The 24584-nt window shown below is 45.0% G+C and overlaps 1 protein-coding gene across 4 annotated transcripts in view; it reads left to right on the top strand.

The window, feature by feature from the left end:
* Positions 1–1033: 1033 nt before the first annotated feature.
* The window catches only part of LOC118257315 (lethal(3)malignant brain tumor-like protein 4), a 50892-nt gene continuing 27341 nt past the window's right edge, over positions 1034–24584 (top strand). For 2 of the 4 annotated variants that reach the window (XM_035565146.2, XM_035565142.2), the window contains exons 1-8: positions 14817–14950; positions 17742–17850; positions 18398–18569; positions 20021–20078; positions 21234–21322; positions 22592–22696; positions 23347–23482; positions 23983–24074. In XM_035565146.2, coding sequence (XP_035421039.2) covers positions 14818–14950; positions 17742–17850; positions 18398–18569; positions 20021–20078; positions 21234–21322; positions 22592–22696; positions 23347–23482; positions 23983–24074 — 894 coding nt within the window. In that variant the 5' untranslated portion in view covers position 14817. Of the gene's footprint in view, positions 1160–14816; positions 14951–17741; positions 17851–18397; positions 18570–20020; positions 20079–21233; positions 21323–22591; positions 22697–23346; positions 23483–23982; positions 24075–24584 lie in introns of those variants that run through there. The other 2 variants (XM_035565145.2, XM_035565144.2) reach the window with 2 other exon arrangements.

Here is a 24584-nt window from a genome sequence, read left to right as displayed (position 1 = left end):
CCCCAGCATGTCCAGTACCACGGTGCCCCCCTGCCCCAGTATCCCCAGGTCCCCAGTGCCCCCAGCACCCAGGTAACTCCCAGTACTCCCAGGTCCCCAGTGCTCAGTGTCCCCAGTGCACAGAGCGCCCTCAGCAACTCTATAATCCCCCGTGCCCCTAGTGTCCTCCAGTGTCCCCAGTGCCCCTAGTGTCCCCTAGTGCCTCCAGTGTCCCAAGTGCCCCTACTGTCCTCCAGTGCGCTGTGTCCCCAGTGCTCCCAGTGTCCCTCTGTGCTCTTAGTGCCCCTAGCGTTTGCCAGTGCCCCCAATATCCCATGTCCCTAGTGCTCCCAGTGTCTCCCATTCCCCCTGTGCTCCTAGTATGTCCCAGTGCCCCCAGTCCTCCCAGTGCCCCTAGTGTCCTCCAATGCCCCTAGTGTCCCCATTGCTCCCAGTGTCCCACAGCGCTCCCAGTGCCCAGTGCCCCTAGTGTCTCCAGTGCTTGCAGTGTCTCCCAGTGTCCCCCCCAGTCCTCCCAGTGCCCCTAGTGTCCTCCAGTGCCCCTAGTGTCCCCAGTGCTCCTAGTATCCCCCAGCGTCCCCCAGTCCTCCCAGTGCCATGTCCTCAGTCTCTCCCAGTGTCCCCCAGTCCCCCCAGTGCCCCTAGTGTCCCCATTGCTCCCAGTGTCCCCCAGCACTAGCAGTGTCCCAGCGTCCCTAGTGTCCTCAGTGCTCCCAGTGTCCTCCAGTATCTCCCAGTGCCCCTAGTGTCCCCATTGCTTCCAGTGCCCGCCAGTCTCCCCAGTGCTCCTCATATCTCCCAGTGTCCCCGTTGCTCCCAGTGTCCCCACTGCAGTGCCCCCAGTCCCCCCAGTGCTCCTCGTATCTCACAGTACACCCGGTCCTCCCAGTGCCCGGAGGGTCCCCAGTGCTCCCAGTACCCCCAGTGTCCCCAGTTCCCCCAGCGCCCCGGCCCGCCCCCGCCACCGCCCCGGCCCCTCCCTGCCCTCAGCGGAGCCGTGCCCGGGGCCGGGGCCGTGCCCGGGGCCGGGGCCGGTCGGTGGGCGCATGCGCGCAGCGGGCCGCGGGAGCCGCTTGTTGCCGGAGTTGAGGCGCAAAGAAAAGCGCGGGGAGGGCCGGGGAGGCCGGGCCGGGCCGGGCCGGGCCGCGCCGGGCCGCCGGTGAGTGGCGGCGGGGGGCGGCGGGCGGCGGGGCCGCCATCTTGCGGCGGGGCTGAGGGGGCTCAGGCCGGGGCGGGGGGTGGATAAGGGGCTGCGGGAAATGGCGCCTCCGGCGGCGGGGGGCGCCCGGGCCGGGCTGAGCTCCGCGGTGCCCCTGAGGGGGGGACTGGCCGCGCTCGGCCCCTCGGCTGCTCGACGCCGCTCGGCGCCACAGGGAGCCCCGGAGGGCTGCGGGAGTTCTCTGCTGCGGGTCCGGGGTCCGTGTCCGGACCTGAAGCCGCGCCCTGCCGGGGGGTTTAAGCACCGCGGGGCTGGGGGGGTTGTTGGTTTCCCCCCGTCCCTCAGCGAGTCACTGAAACACCGCGGGGCTGTGAGGGGGCTGCGCTCCGCTCACGGGGCGTCGCGTTCCCCCCGTCACCAGTGCCCGCAGCCTGTGGGGAAGCCAACTTTGTGGTGGTCGCAGGGCGAAGTTTTCCTAAATATTTACATTCTGGGGTTTTCATGTCCTGTGGCCTGCGGACTGCTGCTGGCGGAAGGGTTGAGGAGAGCGGGGCTGGGGTTGGCGTGAGCAAACCCCCAAACGCTGCAAATGGTACAATACAGGGGAATAACGGAGAGATTTGTGCAGGCTGAGCCAAGATTTAAGTTTGGAAATTGAGATTTAACATGAGGAAATAATGCCGTCAAGCTTTCCGAAAGCAAATTCTCCAGAAGAAAAGGCGAGAACTGATAACATCAAGATTTTATGAACAGAGGGAAGGCCGGTGCCAGATAAATACAGGGATAAATTTAAAACTTCAAAAATATTGATCAATGTTCCAGATAAAGATTAGCATGGGACGATCTTAATGATGTTTGATGTGCAGAAGAATGGGATTAGGACAGTTTTATTGACACTCAGCGCTGCAAGGAATTGGATTAGATTTTTAATATGAAAACATTTCCTGTAATTCATTCAAGTACTGCCTAGATGAGTTTAAAAAAAAAATAGAAAAAAAATAACACATCCTTACACACGTTTGTCTGTAGTTGGGATTAAGGGATAAAGAGCTCTGATATTTAGTGCCAAATCGCATGAGACCTCTCCGGTACGTGTCTTATTGTCTAATAGGACAGAAACATAACGGAGAGGAGACCGGTGCCTGATGCTGGAAACTCGTCTGACACCGGGCGCTTAACGGCAGTCCTGAGCCGTCTCGTTAGCACCAGAGCCGTGCTTCCCTGCTCTTCCTTGCCCCATCTAGTTAGACTGCACACTTTTCAGGGTCGGGGCAGCCTTTTCCTCAGTGAAAGTTTCTACCTGGTGTCGTAAGATACGGAATAATAATTAGTACGAGTCCCCAGAGTGATTTGCTGGATCGTAGGCTTATGAAGTAATTACAGGTGCAATTATAACAGGGGACATTTTTGTCCTCTGTGCTCTAGTTTTGGCCTGAAATTAATTGCACCTTAACTCTGCAAGTAATGCCATTAAGGCTGAACGTGTGTCAAATAAATTGTAATTTATCGTGAGTACGGAGATGGAACCGGAGCCTGGATGTGCGCTGCCGGGTTCAGCTCGGTACAACCAACGGACAGGTTGCAGGGCACCAGTTCCATTTTTCCTGGCCGGAGTTAATTCGCTTTGCCTTCATTGTTTTATTGCCATAATAGGTAAGCTGCGGAATGATGAGTGGTTATGAACACGTGTATTCTGCAGACAATTCCTGAGCGGCTGACTTCTCCTGACCTGAGGGTGTGTTTTGTTTGCCTCAGGCATGCTGTGTGCTGGGCCCTGATTGCCTGTACATTTTTCCACCAGTTCTTTATTTGCTGGAATTTAAAGGAAGTTGTAGGACCATTCATCTTTAGACTGATTATATGTAAAGTAGCACCTGGAATTTATTTTAAAAAGCATCTGCAATTTTGGTTTATAACGGTCAAATTGAAATTTTGTTGTTTTATCAGTAGGAGAAGGTCTAGCTCTCCCTTACCTCTCTTCTTTACCTCTCTTCTATCATCCTGCAAAGCTTTTGGTCTGAACACTTCCAAGTGCGATGGCGTTGTATTGTGGGGGTATGAATTTGAGGGTACAGCCTCAGTGTAACCCCCTTGTCCTTTTCCATATGAGCTGTGGTATTTTTTGAGAGGTGAGATGTGCAGCAGGCCTGATGCTGGGAGACCTAAGCTCCATCGTTACAATTGCAGGATTTGAACTTCAGGAGAACACAGACTGGGTCAAAACCGGACTGAAATGCAGCGGCAGTCGCTGTGCATGTTTATAATCTCCTGCAGAATAACGAGGAGATTTCTGAATTACGGTGTCAGTTCTGCCCCGCACATACCCTGCTCCCTCTCTCCCCTAGTTTATGGTGTTTAATCCATTCCCGTCTTTCTCAAGCCTCCAGCAGCATGTCTCAGTGCCACGTGTCACCCGAGGCAGGGGAGAGGGAAGAGGGTAGCACAGTGGGTAGAGGAATTAGATCAGAGACCGGGAGGAAAAATGACCAACTGTTTACTTGGTAATGAACGCTGGCAGCCGGCAGCTCGACACTTGGAATCAATTAGCAGCCGCAGTGACCGGGGATCCCAGCAAACCCCGTCCTTCCTAATTAGTAGCACTGGCTGCTCAGCAGGTGAAGCGTGAGTGCAGATGTGCTTCTCTTTTGTTACAGAAAGGTGCTGGAAACATCTCGACGGGCAGACTGGTACGCTCCGATGGTGGCATGGTTTTGAGCAGAACGTCCCGGTTAGAGATCTGCCATGGCCCATCTAGGGTTAGATCCAGGTGTCTGTCACTGCAGAGGTGGCAGCTGAGCTTCTGTCATGATAGTTGGATTTGTCTTTAAAGTTTAATTCCTTCTCTTCTGCAATTTAACTTAGAAATTTGGCAGAGTGCTTTCCAGAGGATGGCTCAGCTTATAGGCAAAGTACTTTCCCTCCTTGGAAAGGCCATTTGATTTTTAGGTTTAGCACCTTTTGGCTTATCTTGTTTGAGGGTTTTATTTTATTTTATTTTATTTTTTAATTTTCTGATTGAATCAAGCTAAATGATGGGATAAAGGCATGGTAAATCTAAATCTAAGCAAACAGGCCAAAGCTGTATTCATGAAACACACAGCGTCTGTTTTGATAGCTGTAGCTTTTAAACTAAACAAAATGCTTGATTTAAGCAAGAAACCTGAACATAAGCGACAGCAGAGCTCGCGCTTGTGTGGCAGGAGGCAGACCGGCGCTGCCTTGCGTGCAGCAGCGCGGTGCGGAGCCGGGATCCCCTTGGCACAGGATGGGCGCTGCTGGTGGGTGCTGTGTGACTGATCTGCTTCTGCAGCGGGGCTCGTGGAGACGGGAGTTTTGGGAGGCTTGCAGGGCTGCGTCTGGCTTCCAGCCTGCATCAGAGTGGGTTCTCAAATAGTACGCGATAGCCCCTCCTGTGGTCCTGCCGCTCCGGGTCTTTGTGCGTCTGTGTCCCTTTCTTTTTTCTTTATGCGGAGTGTGTTGGTTTCTTGATTTGGGCCTTTATTTTTTATTATTATTTTTTTTTCCTGGACGGCTTGCCCAAGTTCGGGCCCCGTGGTGCTGCTTTCTGGTGCCTCCAGAAGCTGAATGGTGAGGAGCTGGGCCAGGAGAACATAGCTGCTGTGAATTTAGGGGGCGAGCTACAGGTGTTTCAGCCTCCTCCCTGGCAGTGCTGAATTCCCTTGCCGTGCTGGAGGAGCTCCTCTGTCCCCGTGCTGCGCTCCCAGGCAATCCCTGGGGCCGGTGGGACAGCAGCGGGCAGGAGCCTCAGCTCCCCTTTCCCTCTCGGCACTGGAAATCCATCCCCTCCTGTGGAGGATGTATTTAAGGTTGGCACGATGCAGCTTTGCAAATGAGGTAGCACAGGACTGGAACACATAAGAAGTTTTCAAATAAATAAACGAAATGCATAGAAAATAGGCCAGTTCAGTGAAGGTGGGGGGTTTGTTTTCCTTTTTCTGCCCCTTCAAAAAAAGGCAGAGGCCCTCGCCTGTTTACCTGTTCGTTTGGTTGTCACTCACTTGCATTTAACGTGTTATTTAGTCAACAATGCACTTAAAATACAGCAACATTGCTGATGGAATTTGTGAGCTTTCTTCCTCTGCTCACCCTTTGTGACTGTGATAGCTACCCATATATCCCTTCTGAAACTTCTGATGGAAAAGGAGGGATGGAAAATATATGTTTGCAAGTCTTTTGTTTGTTTGTTTGTTTTGTACCTGAAAAAATACTTCTTTAGGTTTTTGTTTAATTAGTTCCTTGACTAAACACTTAGTTTTTCATATTCAGATGGTTTTCTAAGAAGGTTCCTTTTTGACTTAGCCTTTGCTCCAGCAGGGACAACAATATTTTTGCAGTTCTGCATTGTGTTCAGCACAAAGAAGGCATGTGATGCTTAACTGTTTTTTCTGATTCTTTTTTCCCCTGTATATACAGCTCACTGAAAAGAAGTTTGGATATTTTCGTATGGCCGTCTCTGCCAGATTGTACTTTACTTCCTTCATTCTCTAGTAATGTTAAATCTAAAAATAACAATTTGACTGCATACTATACCAAGCTATTTAGAAAACAAATACTGGAGAAAAAAAATCTGGTTTGCAGTTTTTGTTGCACAATTATGTACACGGAATATGGGCACTCTGGCTCGTTGTGCCTATTGACTTCAGCATCAAATGGGGCTGAACAGCAAGCCTACGCTTATTTGTACTCTGGATCGTGCTTTGTCAGTTCTGTGCACTTTTATTTTTTTCCTTTTGAAACACTTGACCTAAGCATGCATTACTCAACAGGGAACAATTGTTGTTGATGTCAGTATGACACATTAAAAACTGTTTTGCTGTAGGTACAGGTAGTTCTGGAGATTAATACTAGTCGCCTTAATGCCAGCCATTTGGGGTTGAGATAATCAACCTTAATTTTTCCCCCAAAAAGCATAAGATGAATATTCAGTAAAACACGATGTAATAGCGTAGCTTCAGAACAGAAGCAAATCAAACAATTAGTGCAGAGCTTTGACATCCCTTTAAAATTCCTGTTTGGAAGCCTACAGCCAACACGCAACCGTAGATATCAATACGTTGGAGGACAACAAGATGTTACGGGTAACGGCATGCTCCTCTTGTTTTCATTAACTACATCCCATTTAAGAGCACGTTTTATTGCGAAATTAATTCTTTGTGTCTTAGTTAAACATTTAAGCGGTGGCTGAACTTTTAGTTTTCCATTAGAAGAACCACTTTTTTTTCCCCCAGCACTACAATTTTTATGTTGCCACAAAATTGACTTTCTCTTGAATCGCAAATCGTAAAGCTTCCTTTCCTTACAGGTCGTTACATTCCGAGTGAAAATAATTCTGATCAAGAGTGATGGAAGGTATTTAGGTCTTGCATCTGGCGTTGTAGAGATGAGTGCAGATTTAGAAATGGCAAAACGTAGAGTATCTTACTGGGAATATTTTAGGTCACTGTTCCCGGGGTTGTGAACGTGGCAGTAGTTGTGGGGTCCGTCTTCTGTGTGGCACTGCAATTCCTTGCTGGGTGTGTGTTTTGTGGGGTTACAAGTGGTTGTACTGTAGGGTTACAAGTGGCTCTCTTTGGCAGAGAGGCTGGGACCAGTGGTGGCACAGCTTTCTCTCGGCCTCAACCACATGGAGCACGATGATGAAGGCATTTTGGTTCCTGCTGTGCTTCCTCAGTGCCCGGTTCCTTCCCCAGAACCCCCATTTTTCACGAGCACGGGGAGCTGGGGAGAAGAAGCTTGACGGTAATGAATTTAATGAAAGCTGTAAAAATGAAATTATAAAAATGAAATTAATCGTGTTGCTGACAGCAAGCATTAACTGCGGACATGAAAGGAGGTTTTGTACCTTCCTTGCGCCCTCCCTTCTCTTGGCAGGAGGCTCTGCAGCCTGGCACCAAATGCCTCCTTCACCTTCTGCAAGAAAAAGGGCGGGAGGAAGACTTCTTGCTGACGTCGAGATGTCACACAAATGTAAAGAGAAGGGTAGCAAAGGGAGTGTAATTGCGCGTGATCCAAGGACGGTATTGGAAACGTGAGCTGGGGCAGCAAAGCGCCGTGCCGTGCCGTGCCACCTGCTTGCTTCCCAGCGCTCCCACAACAGGGTGGGTTTGTGCAAGGAACAGGAGAGGTTCCTTGCAGAACGGGTGTTTGTGCCACCAGCAGCCTGTGCAGCTGCCTTCTTGTGTCAGCTGAACTAAGTGTGTGTGTATTGCTTTTTTTCGTTTGTCGTTTCAGTTTGACACGACTGTGTCAAGAAACAAGAGACAGCAGCTTACGAGCTGTGATGCTGATCTGGGCTTAATACCAGGCTCAGCTGCTAGGTTTAGAGGGAACTCACAATATTGCTGACTGATCTTATAAATTGATTAAAGTCGTGTGGCCCCGCTGCCTGACTGTTAGGCTCCCAGCACAATAACAGGTAGGCATAATCCATACATTAGCGCGTGTTTCCAGTGACCTTGCAGTGTCTGTGTTGTACAAATGAACACCGCAAACTCCCTAAAACCAAACTAGTTTGTCTTTGTGGTCCTGTGGCAGAGCTAAAACACGACCTGCTTGTGTCTCCTCGATCCATACCTGTGCTGTAAGCCCATTTTTTTCCCTTCATTGACATAGCAGATAGCAAAAGCAGCTATGTCTTACTCATGCCATTAAATGCTTGCTGGTGGCTACAAACGCTTTCTTTTGAAATGTGGTCGTGTGGTTCCATTGCAGCCTCTCAAAGTTCATTTCAATCCCTGGCTGGGCTGATGGAGGTGAGGCTGGGCTTCTGGTAATGGTATTAGTTCAGCCTTGCAAAATATTACTTGCCTGAGGTGAGTAATATTTTTTGATGGGTAAGTAAAAGATCATCAGTCATCGTCATAGCAGAGGACAGGCAAACAATTTTTGTCTGAACTGGTAAGTTCTCAAAGCAGCTCCTGAGACCGGATTAGTTGTGCCCTGCGAGAAGGCATTAAATTTTTTTTTTCCCCCTGTTTAAATTCCACTAACGTCATAAGAATGAATGGCAGGTATAATATATTGGGTGTTAGATAACTCTACCAGATCTTACAGGAAACTGGGGATACACAGAGCTCCGAATCCCAGCTTGCTTGAGTGCATATATATTGCACTGACTGAAATGCCCAGCTTTGCTAGGTTTCCCGTTCTGTTTCGGGAAAGAAGGGTGATTTGTAAGTGGATTATTCCCAGAGCAGCACAATATCAAATGGTTTCCTTGATGCCGGCTGCTTCTCGAATGGAATTTTGCCTGCTGGTATACCGAGGCTCAGCCAGAAGGGCTGCGAACTTAAGATTGTTGTTACTTGATTTACAGCCTCTGGATTTATTGCCCCGCTGTGTTTCTCACATTTTACCCTTATATAAAGACCCTGAAATCCTCATGCTGTTGGCAGTCAAGCTGGCAGCATGTGAAATGGAATTTCTGCTGAAATGTTTCTCTTCCCGTTAGGTCTGATGGTGTACAGGGAAGGATAATGAACCCCAGTCCACCCATTTAGCCCTCACGCTTTTATTTGTTTGTATGAACTTGTGCCTTTTTTCTTTTTTCTTTTCTTTTTTTTTCCATACTAAGGCAAGATGGATGTTAAAAGCCAAAGCTGGTTCTCTACAGGAATGATGGAGCAGTTTCCCAAGGCTGCAGTGTGGCTCAGTGGCAGAAACGAGTATTTCTGACTTTCTCTTCCTATGGGTTCCCTGTCTAAAGATAAAGCACAGAGGTCTGGGTGGTAGCATATTAATTATGAACTATTATCTCTGCCAGCATGCTAGTCGTTTATCATTTAATAAATCTGAATCTCCACCTTGGGACTGAATGACTCATCGTAGTTTTTCTATATCTTCCTTTGCATTGTTTCTGAGTCGTCTAATGTTGAGGATGAAAAGCAATCACGCAAATAGGGACAAATGGGAAGCATTTGTGCTCTTCTTGGCTCTTCAAAATGTTTCAAGTTAGATTCTGCTGTCTTTAATTGCACAGTTTGCTTCCTTTTATTGGGCTATCTTGGTTTTACTGTAGATTGTACTGGTAGGGAGCATTATAAGAACAGTAATTTCTTCATTACATTTTTCTAGGGCTTTTAATAGATTTATAAAACACAAGAGATGAAAAAGGCCGATTATCGTATTGGGTCTTCTCCGGGTAGTACAAGATAGTTTGGTTTGTTATACTTCTTGACAGTTTTCCTGGTCCCATTTTAAATAAATCCTGCAGCTTAATTACCTCTGCTCAGGTTCTGTCCGAGTACTTTCCAAACCCCTCGTCCCCGAGGGAGCTCCCTAAATAGTCTTGGTGTTGCAGCTTCTTTATTTTTAGAGCCTGAATGCGAAGAATAACATCTAAAAAGCGATGTTTTTGTCCTTGTTGGAACTGGCATCAAAGCGTAGGCTACAAACTAGTGTTTACAAACGTACAAGGCTACATCAAATATTAACGTACAGTGAACCTTCGGCTGCGGTCGCTCGGTACCACGGTACCGGAGCAGAATTTAACTGGAGGGGTGAATCTCCATGAAGCTGGGGGCGGGAGGGTTCTGTACACATAGCTGGGGGCGCCGCGGGGCATCTCCAGGTTCCACAGGTCCGTTGGAACCGTTGGGAGTTGAGCAGGTGCCCACAGCTTTGCTGCTTCCCACTTGCACCCTCCTGGCCCCATCCCGCTGGGCCGTATACGTGCTGCTAAGCTTCACGCTTCGGCAGGACTGTAAGTAGCTGGATTTTTACACCTGGGGGAGAAAAAAGAAGCAAGTCCTGCAGGGATTAGACTGTGATACCCCAAGATACCTGGGAGTGCAGTCCACGTGCGTCTTTCCTGCTTTTGACCTCAATAAGGTTATCACAGAGAGCTGGTGTGCTTGAATTGGAGCCTCAGGAATGCTCAGACGTCGTCAGTTACCCTGCATCAGGTCTGTGGTTTTGCCTTTGGCTGGAATAAACCTGCACTCCCAGCCTGCAGATAGATGGTCTAGCACATGGAAGGCTTCAGGTCAGGAGTGGAGTTGGCCTGCCCAAATTTAAGCACCCGGTAGTTAAAACGTGCCCCAGCCTCGTCACTGTAAAGCTCTTTTCAGTACTCACGGGGAGAAACAGTCTGCCAGAGGCAGATCGAGCAAATTGTTCTTGGATGGTGCCTGCTTTTAGTGCTGGGTTAAGAGCTCAGAGCAACCTTGTCGACCTGGGGAATTCAGAAGTCAGAGCAGAGGTCCCCACTCAGGGCAGTTCTGACCCATTTCGGCAGGAATGCAGTCAGACCTATCACCTGGGCTCTGCTCTGGGGAACTGAACAGCGGGTTTGCTCACGCTGCTGAAATCCAGGAGCTCACACTGCTGAAATCCGGGAGCTCACACCCCTAAAATCCAGCAGTGCTGCCAGTTCAAGGGGAGGTTGTGAATCTGTTCTTTGTAGGCAAGCAGTGATGTTCACAGGTTGAAAATATTCACGTTACGTTTAAAGGGCAGTACTGTACAGTTAATTTATGGTGTTTGTTTAGTGTCTACCACAATAATCATTGAATATTTGGGAGCTGGGGGCTCAGATAGTTGTATGGCTTTTAGTCAGCTCTTCTAATGGAGCCTGATAGTTCATTTGCTGGGAGACGAGGGCAGCGCATGCACCAAAAGCATTTTAAGAGCTTTACAGGATTTCTAGCGTAGAGCCTAAGCACTGCAGCAGTATAGAGCAACCTGGCAACAGATGCTGCTACTCCACGAGTTGTACAGATTGGTCACAGTGGATATGGGATATGAGTTTGTGCATGCTCCTGTGTATTTATGATTCTGTCATTTTAAATCCTGGTACTGCTAATATCCAGACCAAAACTCCCACTGAATCCAGAGAACCCAGGATTTATTCTCTGCCTCTTTTTTTGTTTTGTTTTGTTTTCAAGCCCTAGTTTTCTTTCTTAAAATTAAATAAAGATCCCAAAGACTAAGCAGAGAGATGGAACAGAATGTCTCGGAGAGAATCGTCACCGTCCCGGCAGCAGACTGCGATGTACTGAGTGCCTTAGACTGGAAAGACGGCATTGGTACCTTGCCTGGTAGCAACATACAAGTAAGAAACCAAGGAACACAATAAATGAGCGGCCACCATGCCTTTGGCACCGCAAAAAAAATTCCAATATATGCTCTAGTTTGCGAATAAGATCTGTGCAGAGAAAAGACTTTGTTTTAAACAGATGGGTTGGCATTACCAAGCAAGTGCTGAAAGTTTAGGGATGTTTCTGAAAGCCTGGTGATACTTCCTTCCCCCTTCTAATTTCTTGCTCGATTGATTTCTAAAGGTAGGAAGTGTTTTAAAGAACTGTTTTCTGCTGTTAGAAATTATGGGCCTGATCTTCCTAATTCTCAGTCACGTCCATACAACATATTTGGGCAAGAAATCCCGTTAAGTTCAGCCCAGCATGAGAGACACTTTGTCACGAGTGAATACCTGTGGGGTTGGGCCTTTAGGTTCTGTTCACACCAGTGGTTATTTTTTGCAGCTTTTGACAGCTGTCTGTATCTGACATACTCATGGTAATGTCTCCAGTGCAGTTCTCATGTAAATCAGAACCAAGATCTGATGGTCACAAACGAGGTGTGCTGTGGTAGAGGGGGGAGGAGGTGAGTGTCAGTTGACTGTTTCCCAAATTACCTGCAGCTGTTATTTCAGTTTGATTGCACTTCTGATGGTTGGGAATGAATACATAAAATTGGCCTCAAGGCGGCGAGTTCTCAATCTGGGAAAAAAATCAATCTCGACTGAAATAAATTGGAGCTGAAGGGACTTGAGAGCTCACAAAAAAATCGTATTGTTGGTATCACATCAGGCATTCAGAATCAGGTCCTCCACCTCCTAAAAAAGCTGACAGTCTCCCCCTTCCTCCCCTCTCCCAGTTGTGCAGAAAAGTCTTCTACATGGGCTGCCCGACCTCAGTCTGTGAGGAGAATGCTTCTGCCTGCAAATGTGGAGAGAACATGGGTGAACCTGTATGCTTGGAGTATTTTGAGATCAGTGCTTTGCTCTCCCACCAAACAGACATGGAATTGGGTCCACTGACTCTCTAGGAGGCCCTCTGGATGATCATTTTGCAGTGGCCTAACTTGTCTGCTGTGTTTATTCAGTCATTATACTATTGCTGCTTAAAAGAGCTGAGCAGTGTATTGCCACGGGCTTTCTCTTAACCAGCAGTAATGTTCATTTGCAGAAACAGCTTCGCCTCTTTTGGTTCCTTGTAATCGTAGAGAACCAGCAAAGCACCACCGTGCTTACTGGAAGAAAACAAATAATACTGTATTATTTTATATTAGATGACAAACTATAAGAGCACTGATACCATGGCTGCTGAGTGTGGTGGCAGTGTTGGCTGGAGCACGATAGCTGGCTGCACGGGAAGCTGCTTCATTCTTAAGATGCCAAACACATTTTTTTCTGCAAAAAAGCCAAACACTTTTTTCTTTTTTTTCTTTTGCAGTATATTTTTTTTCCCTGCCTGTCTCCTCTTCCTGCTGTATTCCAGTTCTTGCATGCACAATTAAATACATTTTCCCTGAATTCCCTTTTCAAAAGTTCTCAGCAAGGACAGATTATTTTTGGAGAGTTTGTGTGAATTTCACGTTAACAAATGTGCTGTGTTGATCTCATTTCTATATGTAAAAGAAGAAGCAGTTCTGATAGAAACAGTTATTTCCAGAACTTCAGGATGAGGGATATTGCCTTGAAGAGTCAGTGAATGAAACTGGAGGTGGGCTCCATAGGTCAGCCAGTCCTCAGCACAGCTCAGGGACTGTTAATAACGATGCTGGTCATTTTTCATAGCAAACTTTTGCTTCTGGGGTCCTGGGCTGGGCTTCCCAGTTCACATGGCACCAAATAATAAAAGGAAGAGATAACAACCTCTTGTCTTCACTGGCTTGGGCTGAATCAGAGCCCTTGGTTTGTATGCAGCAGTGTCCACCCCGGAGACTAACCTGCTAACACACAGCGGCGTTGGCACCCTTCCCCACCTCCAGCTGTGAGCTCGGCTTCGCGCTCGCTCTGCTGCCTAATGGCACGTAGAGCTCTGGAGGTGCTCCCGCCGCTGACCTTGTGCTCACGGTGCTGAGCTGTCCTCAGCAGCGATGGCAAGGAACCGCTGAGATCCTGCACCCTTAGGCTACTGCTCCTCTGGCGTTGGGGAAAAGCGAGAGGTTGCTTCTCTTACAACAGTCGTCTCCAGGAAACGCAGAGGCCCACTTAAATTATCGTTTCTTTGCAATGGGCTGTTTCTCGTCTTGGTGAAATAAAAAAGGTGCTCCGTGTCTTAGGGGCTGCAGAGGAAAAAGAGAGCTTTTAGAAGCAGGTCCAGCATCTTTGAATCCTCAACAAATACAGGCTTCAGATCAAAAAGAGGAAGGAGGGGGAAGAACTTTTGGGATGAGGCTTTGATAGGGGGCTGGAGGCAGGATTTGGAGACCAGGAAGCATGCAGCAGTAGAGGAAGAGCGGCGCTTCTCAATGCGACGAGGAGCCCTGCTTCAGAGGTGAAGGACACGCCTTTCTTTAATCTGGGTTTGCCAGGTTTGAGTGAAGAACGGATGGCTGAGAAAAGATCTCAAGTTCATAAACTGCTGTGAATAAAAGCTTTGGAGCAGAGCTTGCAAATGCAACCCGCCCTGTATTTGCCTCTCGTTCTGGAGTTCAGCAGCTCTGTAGTGCAGACCGTAGAGAAGATCAAGGAGTGACTAATCTTCAGATTAGTCTTTTTGTGTGTGTGTGTGTTTGATTGCCTTTGCAGATGGGGACTAATAAAAGATGCGCATTGACGCTATTTGGCACACTGCTAATTTTATCTGGATCCATGAAGTGTGTTCCTAGCCCAAGACATTTTTTAAGCTTAAATGATAGAATCTCTGAAGTCAGACACATACCATTTTTTTTCCAGGCTACCCTATGGTTTGAGCACTTCCCTGCATGTCTGCAGGGGTTTTCTTCTGCATCTCAGTTTCCTCTTGGCCTGTAGTAGGGCAGACGGCGCATGTGCAGGGCGTTAGGTGTGTTTCTGGGCTGTTCAGAGATGGTTTGTTCAGATGTGTACTGTGTTTGTGCAGTCCCAGCCATGCTCCGAGGTCTGCGAAGCTCGGCCAGCATCATCTGGGAACACGTGCTGCATCATTCTCTGCTGCAGCATGGCCTTTCCTTCAACAGCTGCGTGATTCCTGCTTGCACCGGGATTTTAGGGAGGTTGCAGTATCTGATAATTGCAATAAATGTAATTGTGCTTTGCTGGATGAACTTGACCCATCAGAACAAAGGTTTGGGGTTGAATTGGTTTTCTGCAGGTATTTATTCTGGTGCGTTTGTCAGAGGTCTGGGATTTATAAGGGGAACACATCAAAGCAGGTAGAATTAACGTTGCTTTCCTCCTCTGACGGTGAAATGCACCGTTGGGGTTCTGGGGGCCCACTGCTGGCACTTTGAGGAAGAGTTTTGTGTTTCGTATTTTTATTGTTAGTTATTTTTATTGCTTTTCTATGTACATACAGCCATTTCTTTTTGTCCCATACCTAGTTGCTTCTCAGGGAATCCTATTCCTTTCCGTCCCCTTTTCTAGCCCATTTACTACTGCTTATTTGCCTGCTTTCTTCTGTTACCTGCAGTTCCGTTTAAATGAGTTTGGAATGCTAGAAATCATTACTGAAGTAGAAGCAGAAGCCATAAAAACTCTTTCAGCCTCAGCAATAAATGCCAGCCCAACCAGCTTTGCTCCTGCTGCTGTCAACGCTTCCGCTGCCTCTAGCACTGATTTGGAAGGTGAGCCTCTTGCTGTGGGACAGGATATGTGGTTTCTGGAAAAGCTTCTAGAACCAGGACTGAAATGTGTGTTTCAGTAGCGCCGGGCTCCCTGATGCAGCGTGTGAAGTGAGTCACTGCCTGTTTCGAATATTTTAGAGGTATTTAGAGTGAATGTAATTACTGCAGAGTCATAACAGTACCTGGCTCATGCGTTGTGCGCTCCTTTGTGGAAGGTAAGTGTGGTTATATAAACGATCTGGGCTGGGTTTGCCACTGTAGTCAGACATCTCGCTCACACGGAGTTTTAACTTAAACCCTGGGGTCTCCTCAACTGGTGTTACTGGGATGTCGGAGCCCCTTCTTTCCAGGGTAGTGGATCAGCAGTGACATCCTTAACAGGAGCGATGCACTTGTCATGGCAGCAATTAGGTCTGCATCTGTGTTAAACTAAACTGTGCTTATTTTGGGACTTTGGGATCAGAATGGTCTGGTGTTACGTACCTTATTAAACACTCAGCCTCCACAATGGAGGGGTTGCACCCACAGGGAGGACTTTCAGCTCCATGCCGAGTCCTGAACCACGCTTGGGAATTGCCTGGGACATTGCTGGGTGCCTCAGGCCAGAAGTGCCCAGGGCTGAGCTAAAGATGTGTATAGCTGAGGTGCTCTGGCTGATGTGCTAACTCAGATGTGCCTTAGTGGACTGCTCTTGGGGGTGACGGGAGCTTCCAGTGAGATTCCTCCATGTGTATGCAGAGCATGAGCGGGTGGCACAGCGCTGTGCCAACCTGGCGTTTGTGGCCCCGAATGAATCCCCGGTTTGGCGAGAACACCCTTGAGAGTTGCCTGTAACCTGGCTCATGTCGATAGGTGCGTTGTTAGCCACAAGAACTTTGTCATTTCCAAGGCTGCTGCAATCCAAATTAGGGGAAATTGAGTTTTAACAGGGTAATGTAAGCATGTTACTAGACATATGCATCAATATAATGGACAAGAAATATCTCAGACGGTTCTCTGCAGACCTCTTCTTACCCTGTTTCTCCAGAAACCGGTATTTGAAAGCAGATTTCCTTCTGTTAGCCTCTGAGGTTTTTCATTCCAGCCCACTTGGTTCAGCTGGGCAGCCTCACTTACTTGGTAAATCTCTTGTTTCCTTTGATCAAGTGTTTCAGTAGAGCTATTTGTGAAAGTGCCCAAGTGATCCAGTGCTGGATTGCTGGTCAAGGCAGGGCTGCATCCCTGAAATTGTACACACCCATGGAGGGAATTTCTTTTTTGGGAACAGAACAATCTCTCCTCTCGTTACTTGCCTGGACAAGCATCTGCCAGTTGGCTTTCCCCAGGATCTTGATGGAACTGTTTCTGTTTTCTGGTAGGAAGGCTTTGTACCTGTCTTCCCTGTTGGCTCTTCTCATCTCAGAATTCATTGTAAGCTCTGCAGATTCACTTTTGCTTACAGGCATTTGCTTACATTCCTGCTGATTGTGGGTACTTCTTGCCTGCGAGAGCTGCAGAAACATCAATTCATCAGGCAAAGAACCAGTTCTTACATGGTCACCTCAGCACTAAGAATTTTTCACACCCTTTTAATCCAAGTGTATTCCATCTATCAGCGTGACTTCTATTTGAGCAAAGCTCTTCAAGCTCTGTTGCTCTTACACATTTTCCCTCTTTTGCCTTCCCCCTGCCTGGAATCATTGGTCCCCAGTGGCACAGGGAGAAGCTTTAAGTTGTAACACGAGCAGGCTTGTGTTCACTCTGTGTAGGCAGTCTGTCTGCCGAATTCCAGCCAGGACCATCCAACATCCCCTATCAGTCTGTAGGGAGCAATCAGATATAAATGAAAAATCTCAGTCATCTCAACAGAATGAGTGCAAGTACTGGTAAGGAGACTATGAAAATGGTTTTAAACAAGAAGTGAAGTGACTCGTATCTCAGTGTTTTTGATTGCCTGGTGCCTTGTTTGCTTTTTTTTTTTTTTCTCTTAAATGGTGCATACGGGAATGAATTGATCAAACCAGTGCACACAAACGGTGCCCCAAAGTGCAGAATAGGAATGACGTATGCATAGGAGCCCCATGCACAATTTGCATGTCAGAGAACTTGAGCGAAGTATGCATTGGAATAGTGCAGATGCCTGGTAATGGGGATTACCGAAACCATATTTTGTTAAAGTATTCAACATAAATTAAATTGCATTAGGAAAAAGCCAAACATTAGTAGAAAGTAAACAATACATTGGAGTTACTCTTTGTATTTTCATGCTTTCGTTCAGAAGAAAGATTGATATATATTCCTTGCTAGATACAGAAATAATTGTTTCTATTTTCCCATCAATAATGCTATTTTTAAAGACTGCCTATGAAAGATTTTTTTTCCTGTGTACAAAGTATAGATAAAGACTGAAGTTTTAAAACTTAACCAACTGTATTTAAAGTATCCAAACATGGTGGACTCATCTGACATTTGCTTTTCAAGTTAAAGGGTTACTAGGAATAAAGAAATATAAAAAGATCTGTAATTGTGTCCTGGCTACAGCCTTGAGATTATATCTTCTTTAATACTTTTACAGAGGACAGAGCTTCTCTGAAATTAAAATACTATAGATAAGTGTTTTTTCTTTAATGAGGTGGTACACTCTTTCTGTATGCCAGTGTACAGATAATAATTACTTCCCTCACAATGGGGTACTGAGGTTCTCTGAAAGTTTGCAAAGGACTTTGACAGAACTCCTTGCATGAAAGGTGTTTAAAAAGTACAAAGTTCTAACATTTTACTTTAATAGTTTTCTTTTTCTTTGCTTCTGCAGTGTCCAAAGACAACTTGCCCTGTTCTGTTTTCCAAACCCGTGGTCAAATGGATTGCTTTGCGAATGGAAAGTTTTGTACTCAGACAGGCTCTCAGCAGCACAGGGACAGGTAAATAAACCCCAGATTCTTCTTCTTCTGTGTTTAAAACTGCTTAGGGATAACTTTGTGCTAGAGAGAAGCATCGCTGTGAAAGTAATGAAGTCCTCAGAGCAAGTGTTAACATGGCATGGCAGAAGCAGGGCTGCCTGCAAAGCTCTGCTGGTGACCTTCCTGTTACCCTTGAGGCTCCCAAGCCAAACTGAGGAGAGTTTTTTTCTGGATATCAATCCTAATTTCTCAACTTGCATAAATTCTCATTGTGTGCTTGATGCCTCAGTTCCCTCTCCTGTAGATAAGGACGATGTCCTGTTTTCCACAAAGCTGTAAAAAGGCAATATTAAAAACCCGCTGGAGCCGCTTTGGTAGCGATAGCTATTCAGGTACTGTCAAGTATTTTAAAAGGTAAATATATGGCAAATCATGCAAACATGTTTCATTTCTTCAGGTTCTCAGCCCAGGCAACCTCATTCTGCCGAACAGGTACAGAGACGCTGGAAAACTGCAGAAATATTGCTGGACTTTTAATTTGTTTTTGTTTTCAATTTTGAACATTTAGTGATACCAAAGACATTCCAAATGATTGCAGAAACAGGGGAAATAGCAGAAATCCTAATGTCAGCATTGGCTGTCAGATGAATGAGGTTGACAGACCTGCCAAACGTCTCCGAAGGAAGAGAAGACTGCTTCTGGAGTCTGAGGATGATGAGGAAAATGCAGATGAGGATGAGGTAAATAAGGTCACATGTATTTTCTTTAAAGAGAACTGTAAAGAGCATATAGAAGTCTGTGGCTTGCATTTCACTGTGCAAGGAAAACTGAGCCAAGGGAGGTTGTTCTGTACCCATGAGAATGGTCTGGGTCTGATTCTGATTTACATCAGGAATGAGAATATCTGTTCTGAAATCTGAGGAGTCATGTTGGTGAATAGCTCATCTGAAGTCACAGTCAAGATTTCAGACAGTAATGCAATATAGATGTAGCTATAGCCATGTGCACTGAGCTTGTTTCACAATAAGAATACATGCCCTCCCAAATATTACACCTAGCTACAGTCAAGAAATACTGTGTGAAGCTAAAGATTAGTGTCAGACAGCAGAGTTTGATTGCTTTTTATAATGTACTTGTGTGTACATTCACTGCACTACTAGAAACATGTATTAATGGTGTCCACATAGAAGTACCTCAGTCCTGATCTCATCTTTTCTTAATTTCCATTAAGCATCTTACTCCTTTTAGGAGGCCTTTGTGCAAGTGTGCACTCTGCTGCCATGTGCATAGTCTCAGGCCTGAACCATTACATTTATGTTCATGAATTGCACTTGTTTTTCTAATGGAGAGCCACTGGGGTAGGTGCTTGGTGGCAATGCAAGCTGAAATTTCTGATGTCATGAAATTTCTGATGATTAGCTCATCTTATTGCTCAGTTTTTCTCTGTGATGCATATGAGAGAGATTTAAGTATATATGTTTGCAGAAGTACTTGCCCTCTGTCTCTTCCCCTTCTCCTCTTCCTCATTTGAAACTGCCCCACTCTCTCTTCTAGGGTGTGCTTTGGCAGGCAGCTTTGCATTTCACATTTTGCCCTTTTTGTTTCACATTGAGAAATGAAAACCCTGGGTGAATTAATGAGTTTGAAAACTTCATAGAAGAACTGTGAATGGCAAGCTGGCTTGGAATGTGACACAGGGAGACATTTTCTGGGGTGTTCATCTATGGCAGTAGTTCCTTGAAGCATCTGCTTCTTTCAGGGCTTCATCGGTGATTTTTTTTTTCTGTATCCGTTCCCTGGCATAGATGGGCATAAGAACCTCTGAAATGAGAAAGAAAATGGAGCATTACAGTGAGGTTGCTTATGTGAGCAGTAAATCCAGCACTGCAGAAAGCAAATCCTGTGCATTGTAATGGAGGTTTAGGGCCCGTACTGCTCTTCAGTGGCCATGTTTAAGTGAACTTCAGTAGCATATTAAGTAATTTGTAAAGTATTTTGGGATACTGCAGGATCAAAGTTATTTATGTAACGTACTCTACTAATGCTCTTGCAGGGTTATTCAAAGGGAAATAATGCTAGCTAATACTCCTGTTAGTTACATGTTACATCCTTATTGTACCTGCATTGTGAGATGATCAGAGGGAGGAAACAACAATATTGCTAAACTTTTTTTTAACGTATCTGTGTCTAGGAGAAGAATAAATCAAATAATATGAAAAGCCGCAGAAACACTAAACCAATAAAACAAGGTGAGCTAAGCTCATAGTCTCTTTTCTTTAATGTTTATAGATTATTTTACTAGCTATTATAAAATGAATAATAGTAAACAGAAGAAGAAAGGACAGTAGAGCTCATTTCACATTCAGAATAGCTTCTTAGGTACATAACCCTCTTACCACAGTCAGTCTTCTGAAATGTATTAGGGAGAATATGCTAGATTTGCCTGCATGTTGGGCACAGCGTAGAGGATCTGGAAGGAGACAGTCTGATCCAAAGCTCACTGAAGCCGATAAGAATCTTTGTTTCCATTGACTTTGGAGAGCTTCATAGCCACAAATGACAAATAGAACACAAGTTGTAAGCAACATGAGATTGATTGCAAACTTTGGGTTAAATTTGTTGCATACCTTAAAGGAGTTAGCATATCTTAAACTGGGGGGAGATTTTTAATATGCTTTTAAAATATAATTTATTATGTGTATGACCATGGTTCTGCTAGAATGAATCCAAGCACCTGCCAAGTTGTCTTCAACATGTATGTACTGGTAGCTGCCTCTGTAGTAGGTGCACTGTGGTATTAGCAGGTTATAAATATGTATATTTATATATCTATGTATACAAAAAATCTTGTGAACTGAGCAAAAATTCACTTGGTTTTTCATTTGTTTTGTTTTAGGTTTATTTCAGCTGCAATTATATGCCTCTCTGTGCTGTCATTTAGTTCATATCTAACCCTTTATTTCTCTGTGAATTATCAGAAGGAATTATTTTCCTCTATTTTAAGTTACTATATCTTGTTGAAACTTTACCGTGGCAGCTTTCCATGGGTAGCTTCCAGCAATTCGGGTGCCACAATTCATTTGACCTGCGATATGATAAATTTTTGTTAATGAGAAATGAGCACGGTTGTCCTACTGTTGGAATTTGTACCGTTCCTCAAAAGTTGGGTAACACTGCCTCCTCTGGGGTACAGCAGCAAAACAGCATTGGCTGAGCTGAGCTCAGAGCTGCCTCCTTACTTGCTGTAAAAGTAACTCTGCACCTGATCAGAGAGCAGCGCCGCTGCCTGGAGCTGCTCCGGGTGCTGTAAAAATGACTTGCAGAAATGGGAGGAGAAAGAGGAGAGAGGGAAAAACGGGAGATGTCTGGGAGAAACACTCATTTTTGTTTTTGTTTTTGATTAGTTGTTCCTGCAAAGAAGAAGGTATGGAACTGGGTTTCCTACTTAGAAGAGGAACGGATGCCAGCTGCTCCCCTAAAACTGTTCAGAGAGGTTGGCAGCTTTTTCAGCTCTTTCATTGTTTTTCTCAGGCAGCCTCCCAGAATTACTAACTCAATGCAAGCAGAATGTGAGACTACCCTCAAACCAGCAGTTACATTTATTAGCTATTTTGGTGCAAGCAGGCAGTAAAAACCTCATGTTTGTTTCCAGCCCTGAAGCACTGTGGAAACAAACATCTACCCTGTGAGTCTTATCCAAAACCAGCGATGTAAAAACCATGAATTGAATCCCACTCACAAATAAACAATGACTGTTTCGGTCTGCTTTGGGTAGCTCGGAATAAATTGGCTGTTAGGCAATCGCTAAGCAACATCATAGAGGAACAGTTTAATGTCTTTCTTATGTCCTGTGTTTCATCTGTGGCTGTACTACGCCCTTTCCAGCCTTCCTATGTAGAAAACTGTAAGTCAGCTAGCTCTGAGAGTGTCAGAGATTACCTCAGTGAGAAGTAATTGTTAGAAGGGAAGCTGTGGTCATCCACAGTCTGGTGCACTGAAGTTAGAAGATGAATGTAGATGTGGGGAAGCTGCTTCTACATTCTGGTGCAGCAGCCCAAATTAAAAGTTCAGCTCGCAGTGAATTCTTCAAAGCAGAGAGCTGTTTGCAGCGTCCAGGATGAGATGAGAAGGAGAGGCAGTTAACTACAGTGGATGCAATAAGCTATTTGCAATTGCAGTTAAAATTTCTTCTTAAGCCTTTGCTATACTTCAGATGCTTAATTTGGATTCAGATTGCAAATAAATGAATAACACAAATGCTTTCTGGAATGGCTGTGTAAATGGGCTCCAGATTAAATATTCTTTCTCCCTTCTACCATTTGAAGATGAAAAGTTACCTTTTGGAGAAGTCTGGACTGCTGACCTCGTGCTGACACAGGCAGAATGATTTTAGCTTTCCTGGCTGTTTGTTTCTGCCAGCCCTCCTACACTGGGCTGTGAAGGGGATTCTTTTGTGTTTGAATAGAGCTCATTTCTGCATCTGCTGAAAGATTTGTTCGCAGTTAATTGCAACAGACTCATGGTTCAGTGTTTTTCAGATTTTCAGAGATTAATTAGAATAACAAGTAAACCTGAAATATGGTGATCACGCCGTTATTGATCTCTGTACCTGTGTCTGTCTATTAAAGCAGCAATCATTTAGTGATAGAATTTTCTGCTCTGAGTTGAAAATTCAAAGCGTATCTGATGAATGTTCTGCAATAGATTTTCTCTTCAGAAATTAAAAACAAATTTCTCTGTCTTTTTTTCCTCTCCCACACAGTATCAATTATTCCCACAAGGCCGAAATGGATTTAAAGTTGGAATGAAATTGGAAGGGCTGGACCCTGAACACCCATCTCGATTCTGTGTTCTTACAGTGGCTGAGGTAGTTGCTATTCCTGTCTTCGATTCCAAAAATCCCATTTACATTTAGGATACTTTTTTTTTTCAATAAAAAGTAGGAGCATAGGAATAGTTGTATTTTAATTAATTAATGATTAGGAGGATTTCAAAGTGACACTGGAGGAATATTGTTATGTGGTTAAGAATCCATGAAATCCTACTGTCAGACTTTTGCAACTGTATTTCATAATAATAATAAACCTTTTAATTCCATGCAATGAATGAGTGTGGAAAAGAACAATGCAATTAGGCCCCAAGACTTAGTAAATATAAGCAAGTGGAAATTCTGTGTTTCTCCAATTCTGTGAAATCTGTGTCGAGCTGATATAGACGTAAGTGTTCTCCTGCTGCATTTGCACTTTGGATGTCGCAGCACAGGAATATATGGGGTATGGAATAAAAACAAGTCCACTGAAGTTACACTGACCGGTTTCGTTGTCAGCTCCTTGAAGTGAGGAAAGCATGGAAAGTGGGAGATGTAAATGAGGAAAAATAGAACTAGGCTTTTGAGAAATCGACCAGGTCTTACGCTTTTACCTATAAATCCAAATACAGGAAAAACATTTTGTTAGTATTTTTCTTTAGGTTCTGTATGATGATGATGTATGATAATCAGAGCTCCCCTGCTTATAGGTACAAGGGTATAGAATGCGATTACATTTTGATGGTTATCCGGAGTGCTATGACTTCTGGGTTAATGCTGATTCCTCAGACATCCATCCTGTCGGCTGGTGTGAAAAAACAAGCCATAAGCTGCTCCCTCCTAAAGGTACGGAAAAAAATAAGATGGTGTGCAAGACGCCATAAATTCTGCTAAGAGCTAGTTGTCCTGGCTATGCATGTTTCATTTTTAGTATGATTTCATTGTTGAACTCAATCTGAGTGGCTTAAAGGGAAGAGGTGTAATTAACATAGTGAATCACAAAAGAACAAAACAACTTCCTTTTGATGTTCCCAAAGATTGACGTTGTTAGTCAAATTAGAAACTCTTTATTGGGTGAGCTTGTAAAGCAAGGAGTTTCTTTGGGATTCAGAACTTTATTCTTCCTGGCATTCAATTTCCTAGAAACGTTTGAAGGTTGAGATTAATGATTGGACATTATACTGAAAAAGAGAGAGATGTTTTAGCCAAAATGCAAAACCCCTGAAGATTGTAGAAGGGCAGTTATCATGCAAAGTTCATATTCTTCCCAGGTAATTTCCATTTCTGAAAAACCAATCTGAACGTAATGGGTCTGTGTAAAACAATCTTTTTATCTCTCTTTCTAGGTTTCAAGGAGGGAGAATTTAATTGGGCTTCCTATTTGAAGAATTGCAAAGCTCAAGCAGCTCCAAAAAGCCTTTTTAAGACCCTCAGCACTGTAAGTGGTGATATTGAATACAAGATGTTTTCAAATAGGTCTGATGCTAAGCAAGTTTTGACCAGAATATTTACATGTTTTTAATATGCTCATGTCAGAGGTACAACCATGGTACAATCAGGTGCAAGCTATTTCCTGCTGTGATTTATTTGTAAGATGGAAGCTAGTACAATTTTTTCCTTCCCCCAATCACTGGCTTTCCAGGCAGAGAATTTGTATTTCCCTTCTTCCTTAATACTGGAGGAAAAGATTTACTCTACCATTTGTTAAATATATTACAACAGTCTGTTTTGCTGTGTCCCTGCAGTCAAGATATTTGTGTCACTTTCCTCTAATTTAATCATTTCCAAAATAATTTCTGGTTTCCAGCAGCATGCTCATGTGCGCCATGGGATTTATTATGAGGCTATGGATCTTGAGTATTTTTCATCCTTCACCCACTGTTGTTTTCCTTCTGGTTGTTAGCTTCAGTTTGTTTATAACACTGCTTCCCATTCTGTGTCACTGAAA

This window comes from Cygnus atratus, chromosome 23 (genome assembly GCF_013377495.2).
Source record: "Cygnus atratus isolate AKBS03 ecotype Queensland, Australia chromosome 23, CAtr_DNAZoo_HiC_assembly, whole genome shotgun sequence".
In the NCBI taxonomy this organism is placed as follows: domain Eukaryota; kingdom Metazoa; phylum Chordata; class Aves; order Anseriformes; family Anatidae; genus Cygnus; species Cygnus atratus.
The sequence above is the reverse complement of the archived record's forward strand: the minus strand, read 5'-3'. Positions and strand labels throughout refer to the sequence as shown.